This window comes from Gobio gobio (assembly GCF_949357685.1).
Source record: "Gobio gobio genome assembly, chromosome: 17".
Lineage (NCBI taxonomy): Eukaryota > Metazoa > Chordata > Actinopteri > Cypriniformes > Gobionidae > Gobio > Gobio gobio.
In genome coordinates, this window is record NC_137110.1 from 13,954,807 (window position 1) to 13,968,684 (window position 13,878).

The 13,878-nt window shown below is 38.8% G+C and overlaps 1 protein-coding gene across 2 annotated transcripts; it reads left to right on the plus strand.

Annotated features, from left to right (window-relative positions):
- Nucleotides 1-251: 251 nt before the first annotated feature.
- slc2a11a (solute carrier family 2 member 11a) lies at nucleotides 252-8,121 on the plus strand. Of its 2 annotated transcripts, XM_079840447.1 has the most exons (12): nucleotides 252-588; nucleotides 844-942; nucleotides 1,079-1,239; nucleotides 1,408-1,532; nucleotides 1,657-1,786; nucleotides 1,943-2,091; nucleotides 4,251-4,438; nucleotides 5,483-5,593; nucleotides 5,881-5,982; nucleotides 6,555-6,630; nucleotides 6,717-6,844; nucleotides 7,750-8,121. In XM_079840447.1, the coding sequence occupies exons 1-12, from the start codon at nucleotides 568-570 to the stop codon at nucleotides 7,966-7,968; spliced, it is 1,509 nt and encodes a 502-aa protein (XP_079696573.1). In that variant the 5' UTR covers nucleotides 252-567; the 3' UTR covers nucleotides 7,969-8,121. The 2 variants fall into 2 exon arrangements, with proteins under 2 accessions (XP_079696573.1, XP_079696574.1); XM_079840448.1 differs by lacking the exon at nucleotides 5,881-5,982.
- The last annotated feature ends 5,757 nt before the right edge of the window (nucleotides 8,122-13,878 follow it).

Sequence of the window (13,878 nt, forward strand, 5' to 3'; positions counted from 1 at the left end):
GCTCAATATTATTTCAAATCATGCTTCGATTCCATTAATATTCCATACGTAGGCCTTGTGTGTTGACTGAATGTAAAACAAGCTCAAAACTATTTTCTATATCTGAAAAATAATAATAATAATAACATTAATAGGCTAAGTAAATATTCGATTCTACAGTACTTACAGTTATATTCCGATAGGTGGAGTTGGACTACAGTTTAAATGATCTCATTTTCTTTTAAATGGACTTTTACACGGACACAAACGCCAGTCTATTTGTTAGGAGCAGGTGCGTTTAATTCAACAGAAGTTGTCAAGGGAATTCGAAAATCATTGCTTTCTAGTTAAGAGGGAGGTTAGTTAAACTATATAAATTGTGAGGATCGTGACCATTCTGAAGTTACTTAGCCTATTGGCTGTAACATTCGAAGACGTGTCAGCTCTTTCTACCTTTCTCGGAGCATCGATGTGACATTAACGGAGATCACAGAATAAACTGACAGCTTACTTCTCTATTCTTGGATTTTAACCTTTGGATTATTTTTCTCAAGGCAAATCATTAACACATTTTAGAAAGAAGACATCATGACTACAAGGGAAAAGAAGGTAGAATGTTTATGTCATTGCTTTTGCTAATTTTCCATTAGTCATATTTACAGTGTAACTGTCACTTTATTGACGTTTTATTAAAAAAAAAAAAAAAAAAACCCATTGTGGAGGCCATTTATAACCATTCAATCATGACACATTTAGAGATTACATGTAGAGTTTAATTGTAATTTAATTTAATTTAAGTTTTTTTGTTGTTGTTGTTTTTGTTTTTTCTTAGATGTGCGTTATAGTTATGTTTTTTTTATTCAGGGTCATATGTACACTTTGGCATTAATGGTGACCTCTGCAGCAATTGGGGGAACACTACAATATGGATACAACCTGGCCATAATGAATGCACCGACTGTTGTAAGGAACAGTGTTTCATTGGGTTTGTGTGTATGAATGAGTAAAAAACAGTTGCATTTATTTTTGCCATATTAGTTGCCTGTGTGTATCTGTCAAAGATAATTACAAGTTTTCTGTTCTGTCTTCCTTCTTGCAGTTCATTCAAAAGTTTGTCAATGAGACATTTCAGGAGCGATGGGGAATACAGTTGGGGGTTTATGAGGTCACACTGATATGGACCTTTATAGTCTCTATTTTCTCATTGGGCGGCTTTATTGGGGCCTTGATAGCAGGGCCAATGTCTGTCCGTTACGGGAGGTACAATCACTGATGTCTCTATCTTGTTGTATTGTTTACATGTTAAAGTGAATGTTTCTTGACAATTGTTTTATCTAATTAAAATGTGTTTTAGATTTTAAAAATGTAGTGAACTTTAAGCAAGAAATTATTCTTTATAGTTTGCCCTGTTATGTTCTTGTTTCCAAGGAAGAAGACTATGTTGCTGAACAATGTGTTTCTGTTATCGAGTTCACTGCTTGCACTACTGAGCCGAAAAGCAAAGTCATTTGAAATGATTATCATCTCTAGATTTTTGGTTGGCATAAATGCAGGTACTGTGTATGTACAGTATATATTTACCTTTAAATGTGATCATCATTAACGTGCCATTTATGTTTTGAGATTGCTAGTTTCTTCCTTGTATCATTATAAACCATCTTCTCTATTTATATTTAGGCATCAGTATGAACGTACAGCCCATGTATTTTGGTGAAAGTGCACCGAAGCACTTACGAGGAGCTGTGTCTCTGTCCTCAGCTGTCTTCACTTCATTTGGACTGGTGTTGGGACAGGTGGTCAGCCTGAGGTATGTTACAGTTAGCGAGAGTGATTACCATATCCTTGCGTTATGTAAAGTAAATGATTTAATGAGGTGCATTTAAAATGGTTATTTTGTTATGCCCAAATTAAATAGATTATCATGACTGAAATGACTGATTTTAAAATGCTTGTCTTTATTCAGTGAGGTGTTAGGTAGTGAGCCGTTTTGGCAGTACTTATTGGCCAGTAATGCTATCCCAGGCTTCATCCAACTCCTCACCTTGCCCTGGTTTCCAGAAAGTCCCCGTTACCTCCTCATTGACTGTGGAGACAAAGAGGCCTGCCTAATGGGTATGAGTCTTAAGCATTGGTGCAGTTGTATATTTTAATATGCTTTGCGATACAGAGTACGATAGCCTCACTGAACCCTACACAATAAACATTACATGTGCTTTACTCTAATAACACCCACTTTAAAGGGCTTCCGTTGCATAGAAAAAAGCTGTAAAATACACTATATTGCCAAAAGTATTAGGACACCCCTCCAAATCATTGAATTGAGGTGTTCCAATCCCTTCCATGGCCAAAGGTGTATAAAATCAAGCACCTAGGCATGCAGACGCTTCTACAAACATTTGTGAAAGAATAGGTCGCTCTCAGGAGCTCAGTGAATTCAAGCGTGGTACCGTGATAGGTTGCCACCTGTGCAATAAGTCCATTCGTGAAACTTCCTCACTACCAAATATTCCACGGTCAACTGTTAGGGGAATTATAACAAAGCGGAAGCAATTGGGAACAACAGCAACTCAGCCACGAAGTGGTAGGACATGTAAAATCACAGAGCGGGGTCAGCACATGCTGAGGTGCACAGTGTGCAGAAGTCGCCAACTTTCTGCAGAGTCAATAGCTCCAGACCTTCAAACTTTGTGTGGCCTTCAGATTAGCTCAAGAACAGTGCGTAGAGAGCTTTGTGGAATGGGTTTCCATGGCCGAGCAGCTGCATCCAAGCCTTACATCACCAAGTACAATGCACAGCATTGGATGCAGTGGTGTAAAGCACGCCGCCACTGGACACTAGAGCAGTGGACACGTGTTCTCTGGAGTGACGAATCACGCTTCTCTGTCTGGCAATCCGATGGACGAATCTGGGGTTGGTAGATGCCAGGAGAACGGTACTTACCTGACTGCATTGTGCCAAGTCAAGTGTAAAGTTTGGTGGAGGGGGGATTGTTGTGTGGGGTTGTTTTTCAGGGCTTGGCCCCTTAGTTCCAGTGAAATTAACTCTTAATACTTCAGCATACCAAGACGTTTTGAACAATTTCATGCTCCCAAATTTGTGGGAAGAGTTTGGGGATGGCCCCTTCCTGTTCCAACATGACTGCACACCAGTGCACAAAGCAAGGTCCATAAAGACTTGGATGAGCGAGTTTAGTGTGGAGGAACTTGACTGGCCTGCACAGAGTCCTGACCTCAACCCGATAGAACACTTTTGGGATGAATTAGAGCGGAGACTTCTCGTCCAACATCAGTGCCTGACCTCACAAATGCGCTTCTAGAAGAATGGTCAAAAATTCCCATAAACACACTCCTAAACCTGGTGGAAAGCCTTCCCAGAAGAGTTGAAGCTGTTATAGCTGCAAAGGGTGGGCCAACTCCATATCAAACCCTAAGGATTAAGAATTGGATGTCATTAAAGTTCATGTGCATGTAAAGGCAGGCGTCCCAAAACTTTTGGCAATATAGTGTATGTTAGAAAGGTCATAATGGTTTGGTACGACATGAGGGCGAGTAGTGTTGGGGAAAGTTACTTTAAAAATAATGCATTACAGTATTGTGTTACAATGTTACTTTTTCTTAGCTGGACTGCTGCCATTCTGGTCAGCAGAAAAATAGGATGCAAGAGAAGATACAGATGCAACACTGACATACAAAAAAAAGAAGAAACTTAGTGTGGTTGAACTGGTTCTTCAAAGGTCAGCCGCAAAGACATTGGTTAATAAAGTGAGATTAAATATATAAAGTAATAATATATACAAAAATTGTATTTACATATTTAATTATTGCAGTAATAGTCTGAATTTGAATTTCCTGTTTTTATTCATTTTGAGGAATACTGAATCTGTTTTTGTTCAAGTGGGATGAGTAAATGCATACTCACATTTAGTCTAGAAATACAATATCCATCATGTTTACACAGCACACTCAACACCTCTGCACTTACGATTCCTCTCAACATGGGGACAGGAGAGCTGTCAGTCAATAATGGGAAAACAAAGTAACCTATTACTTATTTGAAAAAAGTAACTCAGGTATTTTGTTGTAAATTAGAAGTATGTAATCTGATTATGGTAGCTTGCGTAACTTTTAATCCGTTACCCCCAATACTAAGGGTGAGTAAATGCTGACAAAATGTTAATTTTTGTGTGAAGTTGAACTATACCTTTAAATATATCCTTCTGATATGTAATTCTTACACTTGATTACGTACATTAATCATGCTTGTTCCACAGCACTGCGGCGTCTGCGTGGCTGCGAAGTGCAGAGAGAAGAGCTGGATGAGATTCTGCAGGAACAGAATGAAACCAAGGGAGAACGTGCCAAACAGCCATGGGAGCTCTTCGCTGACCGCAGCGTTCGCTGGCAGCTCATCTCTGTGGCAGTCTTGAGCTGTGCCATGCAACTGTGCGGTAATGACTCAGTAAGACCCTGCCTCTGTCCAATCCAGTGCTGTTGTATCTTTGCCTCTTAGTTTAAAGGTTCAAGTGTAACTGGATTACCAGTGCGTTGCTTCATAAACTGAATGTTAACCTCAGAAAACACACCTAGCAGTTTATTAAAATGATGAATGCTTGTTGCAGGCTTAATGTTAATATTTGAAAGAATATGTACAGAGTCTTCATGCTTCTAGGGGGTAAAAATGCCATTAGCAGAAGTCAGAATAATTCCTGTCCCCGTCATATTTGTATTAATATTAGATAACAAATCAATCTCACTGTTTTTACACCATTCAAAAGTTTGGGGTCAGTAAGTTTTTATTTTTATTTTTATATATAAATTATTTATTCAGCAATCAAAATTAACAGTAAACACTTTAGCATTATTACAAAAAAATCAGTTATTTTGCTTTTCATTTCAACTTTCTATTTATCAAAGAATCCTGAAATATATGAGCCATAAAAAATATTATAATCAACATTAATAATAATAAGAAATGTTACTTGAGCAGCAAATCAGCATATTAGAATGATTTCTGAAGGATCATGTGACACTGAAGACTGCTGGGAATTCAAAGTTGCAATCGCAGGAATAAATTGCATTCAAAAATATATTAAAATAAAATGCAGCCTTGGTGAGCATAAGAGACTTTTTAAAAACTTTTTAAAATAATTTTAAATTATAATATGTTCACTTCTGATGTTGTGATGAAAATAAATGTAAGACATTTAATTAAAAAAAATAACCAGAGAATGCCCTTCAGTTATTCAAAGTTTGTGGTTAATTTGTTAAATACCTTTGAAAAGCACATTTGAATCTTTTTCTGTCAATTCACTGAGGAACTGAATAAGCAAATGACTGATTGACCTGCCTTGCATACAGCGTTTGTAAAGTCTCTCCTGAGCCCAACACATCTGATTGCATAACTAGAAATTATTTCAGAAAGATTTCAAGTGTGTTTGGGTTTTGTGTTTTTTGCACACTCAGAAATGTAAAAGATTAAGGGCCTTTTTCTTGCATTCCTCAGATTTACTTCTATGCATCATATGTGTTCCAAGAAGCGGGAATATCTGCAGGACTGATCCCATATGTGACCATTGGCACTGGGATGTGTGAATTCACAGCTTGCATTATGTGTGTAAGTTTTCATTTAATCAGTTATCAATTATGTAACTGTTCCAGAACAAAAGAGGTAATCCTTTGACCCACTTGCATAGTGTGAGTGAATTAATTTGTCCAAAATGTTTGGCTGATCATTCAGGGCTAGACAAGTGTTTTAGTCCCGTTTGCCAAGGCGTAATTTCTTTGGAGGACCAAGGCTACCACTTTTAATAGTGTAACTGTTATAGAATAATTTCTGTTTGAATGACATGGCTACACAAGAATTATAAATCTGTGTATGTGTATGTGTATGTGTGTGTTTAGAACCTATTGATAGAGAAGTTGGGTAGGAAGCTGATGTTGATGGGTGGCTATGTTCTCATGGCAGGATGGGCTGTAGTCTTCACTGTGGCTCTTTCACTTGAGGTGTGTATTATTAAATGTTGCATGACCCCTTTTCCCATTGCACGATCCCCCACCACTGTTTGGTGTAGGCAATCAGTACTGTGATTTTGGGGGGGAAATCACACTTTCCCTTTACCAGCACACACAAAGTCACATGGAAGGTTATGTAAACGTATGCATGCTCAGAAACTATAAACTACATTTGTATAGTGTATGCTCCTGAAGTTGACCTTTGAGAGTCTTCATATAATGTCTAACCTCAAAGTGGACACATAATGTCCAACTTCTGTAATCTTGACTGTTCAACTGAATGGACGTCATGTCATCATCGGCTAAGTATGATTGGCTACTTTTCATATTGTTTACAGTATCATTCAAAAGTTTTTGACCGGCAAATGTTAAAAGAAGCATATTATGCTCACCAAGATTGTATTTTCTATCTTTGTTTTAATAACCATTAATATTGTGAAATATTATTACAATTTTAAAAAAGTAATTACGCCAGTCTTTTCAGCAGCCATTACTACTTTTATACTCTATTTAAGTATGGAACAAATTACAGTTATGTTTTGATTTGACCTTCCTCCAAATAGAATATTGTTACTTGGATGCCTTACCTGAGCATGACCTGCATCTTCACCTACATTCTCAGCTTTGGCATGGGACCAGGTGAATCACAACATCCTGACATACAGCATAATGTTTATATAATGTAACCGATTCCATACAATGTGTTTATTTTCTTCATATGGTAGCTGGGGTGACTGGAATCCTTCCAACAGAGATTTTTAACCAGACTGCACGCCCTGCTGCCTATATGACTGCTGGATCTTTAATGTGGCTGAACCTCTTCATTATCGGGATGATCTTCCCTTTCCTTGTGGTGAGAGAATAACACTCAATTATTGCAGAATTATACTGGTTCACTGCAAAGATGACCCCTTAATGAGTTTTAATTAGTTATTAATATTTATATTTAAGTACAAAACTCATTTTAAGTACAAAAACGACACATTTTCTGAAAAGTCTTAAAGGGATAGTTCCCCCTAAAATTCAAATTCTCTCATCATTTACTCACCCTCAAGCCATCTCCAATGTATATGACTTTCTTTCTTCAGATAAACACAAACAAAGATTTTTAGAAAAATAATAAATCTCTGTGTGTCCATATAATGTCATTGAATGGGTGCTGCTTGGTTGACGCTTGAAAAACCACACCCAGCGATTGTGACGTTAATCCATACGACCCAAGTGGATGAATCAATGTCTTCTGAAGCGAAACGACAGGTGTGTATAAGAAAAATACCAAGATTTTGAAGTTTTTTAACTAAACATCTTTGTGACACGTTGTGAAGCTCGCACAAGAAGTGGCAGTCCTCCGCGTTACTTGCATAAACTTCACAACGCACTTACATCACGTCACAACGTCCCTCCTGTGATCTCTTGTATGACATTAGACATGAAGCATTGATTTATAGTTTTTAAAAAAAGTTCAAAATATTTGTATTTTTCTTACAAACATCTATCGTTTAAAAAATTTCGTTTTTGTGTTTATCTGAAAAAAGAAAGTCATATACATTGGGGATGGCATTAGGGTAAGTAAATGATGAGAACATTTTCATTTGTGGGTGAACTGTCTCTATAATATCTAATGTAGTGTTGCTAAAGTAAATGTATCATGTTTCAAGGACTTTTCGATATTTTAACTGGAAAATTAGACAAAATACCTGTTAGGAATAGGATTTCTTCTGATGAATGCCCTGTGTGTGTGTGTGTGTGTTTTTGCAGAGCGGTTTAGGACAGTATTGCTTTGTGCCATTTGGGGCTGTATGCCTCCTGACTGCTTCATTTATTCAGATGGTACTACCTGAAACCAAGGGAAAGACCCTAGCGATGATCACTAAAGAGTTTCACAGACTCAACTATCGTGGACACATCAAAATGGATCCAGAAATAACACAAGCTCAGTACCAACTAGGGGAAGTCATTCACTCCACTGCCTTATAGTGTGTTGAACATTCTCCTCAACTAGATTAATATTTTTAGAAAAATATCTTTAAAATTATGCCTGAATTGTTCATTCATCCCACAGTGAGTTTACATCTTGTCATGTTCCTTTTTATATGCATTACTTGCTGATTAAATATTTTCTTCATCACTAGACCGGCTTGCTTTACTTATTTGATTCATCCATTAATCATGCATTACAGTCTCACGTTACTTTAAGCTTTAGATATTGCATATACCTGCCTGCTCAGAAATGAAGAAAAGATGTTCCCTGTCATGATTCCCATCAGGGAAGAAAAACTAAACCCTTTTTTTGTTGTTTTGTTAGCACATGTGATACAGGAGATGAATTCAGAAAACATTTAGAGAAGTTGACTTTGGCAGCGTCATTGAGGTTATACAGTGTGCAGTTATACAGTAACAATTCTGCAGAATGTTTCTCCTTAAGGTCAGTGTGACTCAGCAACACCCTTACGGCGAACCCCTGATGCTTTTCTATGGCAACAGAGAGCTTTAGTTCATAGTAAACACATGATTCTTGCTGGTGTTTAGAACAGATTAACAGGACTATTCTGCTAAATCTATTGTTGCTTATTTCTGCAAGATTATCTGCACAAATGGGCAAATATACTCAAAGTCCTGCTTGCCTACTTTGAAGGTGTCACGCTGGACTCTGACCAGAACTGAGGTAAAACTCCAACAGGTAGGTTTATTTGCAGATATGGCAGGAACAGTTAAAAGACACATCATCAGTGAGTGACGTATCCTGGGGTCATTGGGTGTCTCTCAACATCAGACACCCTAGCCCAGGCGACCCAGCCGGAGTTGATCAGACCCCGGCCTGTGTCCCAGCAGCATTTGTCCACGGTTCCACCCTCGTAATCCAAAGCCACCTAGTGGCTTTCTCTGCGGCTTCGGTTGCGTATCTTATCGCCTTCCTCTTTGCCGTCCCACTGATACCTAATAGTGTGAACACTTTGCAGAGTGATCGCCCTGCAATTTCTCTGCAGCCCACCGCCAGAGTCTCATAATGCTTGTGCCAGTTAAAAATTAAACAGTTTTCCCCTACAATTAAAACGAACAGATGCTAGCATTGTCTTCTGCGATGTTCAACACATATAACACTCTTAAAATCTCAGAATATTTAGTTCATGACCTTTTAAGCAGAGGGCCAAAAAAAAAGCAAAAGTGGGACAGTTTTTGTTTAAATACAAATAAATGTATTCTACCTAGTACCTACAGTATTAATGTTTTTAAACAAAATGGTTTCCTGTATCTCCAACTATGTTTTAAACAAATATCAGAATCAGAAAGAGCTTTATTGCCAAGTGTGCTTGGAATAAAGGAATTTATTCACACAAGGAATTTTTCTTGGTGCTGAAGCTTCCAGTGCACATATACAATACAAACACAACAAGAACATAATACAAATTCTAAGAATAAAAATATGAAAAATAGTATTAAAAAAAAATAAGGTCACAGTTACGTTTAGTCAGAATAAACATTTACAGATTATGAACATATTTACAGTATTTGAGTAGTATGAATATATAAATATATTCGGGGTGTATTTAACTGTTCAAGAGGGAAATGGCCTGGGGGAAGAAACTCTTCCTGTGCCTAAATGTTCTAGTGGCCAGTAATCAGAGTCGCCGTCCTGATGGTAACAGTTCAATCAGGAGGTGTCCAGGGTGAGCGGAGTCTGTGATGATTTTCCCTGCTCTCTTCCTCACTCTGGAAGAGGACAGGTCCTGGAGGGTTGGCAGGGGAGCACCAATAATCCTCTCCGCAGTCCGGATTGAGCGTTGTAGTCTCTTGATGTCAGATTTGGTAGCTGAACCAAACCAGACAGTGATGGAAGTGCATAAAACAGACCCAATGACAGCCGAGTAGAACTGAATCAGCAGCTCCTGTGGGAGGTTGAACTTCCTCAGCTGACGAAGGAAGTACAGTCTCTGCTGGGCCTTTTTCACAATGGAGTCAATGTGATTGTCCCACTTCAGGTCCTGGGAGATGGTAGTGCCCAGGAACCTGAATGACTCCACTGCATCCACAGTGCTGTTCATGAAGGTGAGTGGGGGGAGAGCTGGGCTGTTCCTCCTGAAGTCCACTATCATCTCCACCGTTTTGAGTGTGTTGAGCTCAAGGTTGTTATAACTGCACCAGACAGCCAGTTGTTCAACCTCCAGTCTGTAAGCAGACTCATCACCATTTTGGATGAGGCCGATGACTGTGGTGGCGACTGCAAATTTCAGGAGCTTCACAGAGGGGTCTTTAGAAGTGCAGTCATTGGTGTACAGGGAGAAGAGCAGTGGGGAGAGAACATACCCCTGGGGGGGCGCCAGTGCTGGTAGTGAGAGTCCTGGATGTGAGTTTCCCCAGTCTCACGAGCTGTTGTCGGTCTGTCAGGAAGCTGGAGATCCACTGACAGATTGAGGGTGGCATGGAGAGCTGGGTCAGTTTAGCTGAGAGAAGATCAGGCATGATGGTATTGAAGGCCGAACTGAAGTCCACAAATAAGATCCTTGCATAAGTCCCAGGTGTGTCGAGATGTTGCAGGATATAATGCAGTCCCATGTTGACTGCATCATCCACAGACCTGTTTGCTCTGTAGGCAAATTGAAGAGGATCCAGCAAAGGTCCAGTGATGTCCTTTAGGTGGGCCAGAACCAGTCTTTCAAACGACTTCATGACCACAGACGTGAGAGCGACAGGTCTGTAGTCATCAAGTCCAGTGATTTTGGGTTTTTTGGGGACGGGAATGATAGTGGACCATTTGAAGCAGCAGGGAACTTCACACTGCTCCAATGATCTGTTGAAGATCTGCGTGAAGACTGGGGCCAGTTGGTCAGCGCAGGCTTTCAAACAGGCAGATGAGATGCCGTCTGGGCCTGAAGCTTTCCTAGTCTTCTGTTTTTTGAAGACTCAGCTCACATCCTCCACACAGACCTTAAGCTTAGGTTGGATGACAGGAGGGGGGAGGAGAGGGGGTGCAGGAGGTGATGGGGGACGTGTGAATTGCAGATCAGCAATTAACATAAAATCAGATCAGATAAACATAAAATATGTTTATATATATATATATATATATATATATATATATATATATATATACATATACACTAACCTAAAGGATTATTAGGAACACCATACTAATACTGTGTTTGACCCCCTTTCGCCTACAGAACTGCCTTAATTCTACGTGGCATTGATTCAACAAGGTGCTGAAAGCATCCTTTAGAAATGTTGGCCCATATTGATAGGATAGCATCTTGCAGTTGATGGAGATTTGTGGGATGCACATCCAGAGCACGAAGCTCCCGTTCCACCACGTCCCAAAGATTCTCTATTGGGTTGAGTTCTGGTGACTGTGGGGGCCATTTTAGTACAGTGAACTCATTGTCATGTTCAAGAAACCAATTTGAAATGATTCGAGGTTTGTGACATGGTGCATTATCCTGCTGGAAGTAGCCATCAGAGGATGGGTACATGGTGGTCATAAAGGGATGGACATGGTCAGAAACAATGCTCAGGTAGGCCGTGGCATTTAAACGATGCCCAATTGGCACTAAGGGGCCTAAAGTGTGCCAAGAAAACATCCCCCACACCATTACACCACCACCACCAGCCTGCACAGTGGTAACAAGGCATGATGGATCCGTGTTCTCATTCTGTTTACGCCAAATTCTGACTCTACCATCTGAATGTCTCAACAGAAATCGAGACTCATCAGACCAGGCAACATTTTTCCAGTCTTCAACTGTCCAATTTTGGTGAGCTTGTGCAAATTGTAGCCTCTTTTTCCTATTTGTAGTGGAGATTAGTGGTACCCGGTGGGGTCTTCTGCTGTTGTAGCCCATCCGCCTCAAGGTTGTGCGTGTTGTGGCTTCAAAAATGCTTTGCTGCATACCTCGGTTGTAACGAGTGGTTATTTCAGTCAAAGTTGCTCTTCTATCCACTTGAATCAGGTGGCCCATTCTCCTCTGACCTCTGGCATCAACAAGGCATTTTCGCCCACAGGACTGTCGCATACTGGATGTTTTTCCCTTTTCACACCATTCTTTGTAAACCCTAGAAATGTTTGTGCGTGAAAATCCCAGTAACTGAGCAGATTGTGAAATACTCGGTCCGGCCCGTCTGGCACCAACAACCATGCCATGCTCAAAAATTGCTTAAATCACCTTTTTTTCCCATTCTGACATTCAGTTTGGAGTTCAGGAGATTGTCTTGACCAGGGCCACACCCCTAAATGCATTGAAGCAACTGCCATGTGATTGGTTGATTAGATAATTGCATTCATGAGAAATTGAACAGGTGTTCATAATAATCCTTTAGGTGAGTGTATATATATATATATATATATATATATATATATATATATATATATATATATATATATATATATATATATATATATATATATATATATATATATATATATATATATATACAGAGATTCAAAAATAATGAGTACCCATTTGTATTCTTTATGTTGTTGTTTTGATCACTAGGGACACTGCAATTTTTTTAAATAATTTGTTTCAAAATATAAAAGATGCATAGTGGATTGTGCTACTGAGTGAATTCATAGCCTAAACACTTAACATTTGCATTATTAAAAGACTTCAATGGAAGTACCAATTCAACAGAAGAACAAACATTTAAGGAATTGAAACACTTCAACAGAAGGGCAAACATTTAAATAACTTAAACACTTTAAGAGAAGTGCAATGTACTATATGTAGTACACAATGACACAATTTCATCCATGATGTGCCTGCTTGTGTGTGTGTTCAAGTGTTTGTAACTATGTACTTAAGTGCATGTGTGTAACGCTTCCATTTAGTATGTGTGTGCATGTGTGGGTGTGAGCAGAGTTGTTAGGGGCTTCAGGCTTTCTCATGCTCAGCTTTGGGTTCCTTTTTTTAAAAAAAGGTTTGGAACCAACTCCTCTACCCCTCCCAAAACCTCTCTCTTCTGTTTGGCATACATATATTTTAATTTTTTCCTCTCCCCATGTCTTCTGGGAGAAAACAATTAGCACTCTATTAGCTTTTATTAAATAGGAGTCCCATTTTATGTAGCTAAGTCAAAAGACATTTTAGAATAAAATAAATAAACTTGCAAATTCTGCTAAATGTACTGTTACTTATTTGTCGCTTATTATGTATTTTAAATGTTTAATTATCAATTTAACTTGAGCCATCGTTTGCCTTTATATTTACTGATGCCCCAAAATGGTTATAGTGACACAACAATGTCAATAGATGGCATCGATGAGCTAAAGAATTAGTTTAGAAGTTCATACAAACAGAAATCAACGTTCTGCTGAACCTAGAATAGGCCTACAACAGCGATAAAATGTCAAATTTACACTGTCTGGGTCTAACCCAAGTACTTTTGGGATAACAGCTAGTAAGGCATCATCTGTAAGTACTCATTCTCATTGCTAATATTTACCCTTGTCCTCCTCCAAGCTGTTTGGACTTCGATTGCGGTGCTGCTGAGGGTGAGAGATTGTCTATCATTTCACGCGGTCTTTAGCCACACTGTTTTTAATTAAGCAAACTGCTTGGTTTACACACAGATTTCTATTTTATACAAGTTTAATCATTCATTTAAATTATTTTATTCGTCTGCTGAATTTGGTCTACCCTGCCGCTCTTACAAGTTAAAATGTCCACCTTTTCAAATCTCACTAAGTGTGATTTAGCATTTTCTGAGTAATCGCTCATGCACGCATTTTCTATAAACGGATAAACAGATATTTTTTGCTATCTGGGTGTTTAGCAGTTAATCAATACAAAAAACTGCGTTAGGCAATATTAAATATGAAATTAGAAGATCTGAGGGACATATGTGGCTTTATATGCTGCCTGAATCTATTGTTCAATTTTAGAATGCTCAAAT

Bases quoted from the DNA above. Each gene is read 5' to 3' on its own strand.
- slc2a11a (XM_079840447.1), top strand. From the start codon at position 568: ATGACTACAAGGGAAAAGAAG. The intron at 943-1,078 runs GTAAGGAACAGT...TCCTTCTTGCAG, and splicing joins TAATGAATGCACCGACTGTT to TTCATTCAAAAGTTTGTCAA. The intron at 6,845-7,749 runs GTGAGAGAATAA...GTGTTTTTGCAG, and splicing joins TGATCTTCCCTTTCCTTGTG to AGCGGTTTAGGACAGTATTG.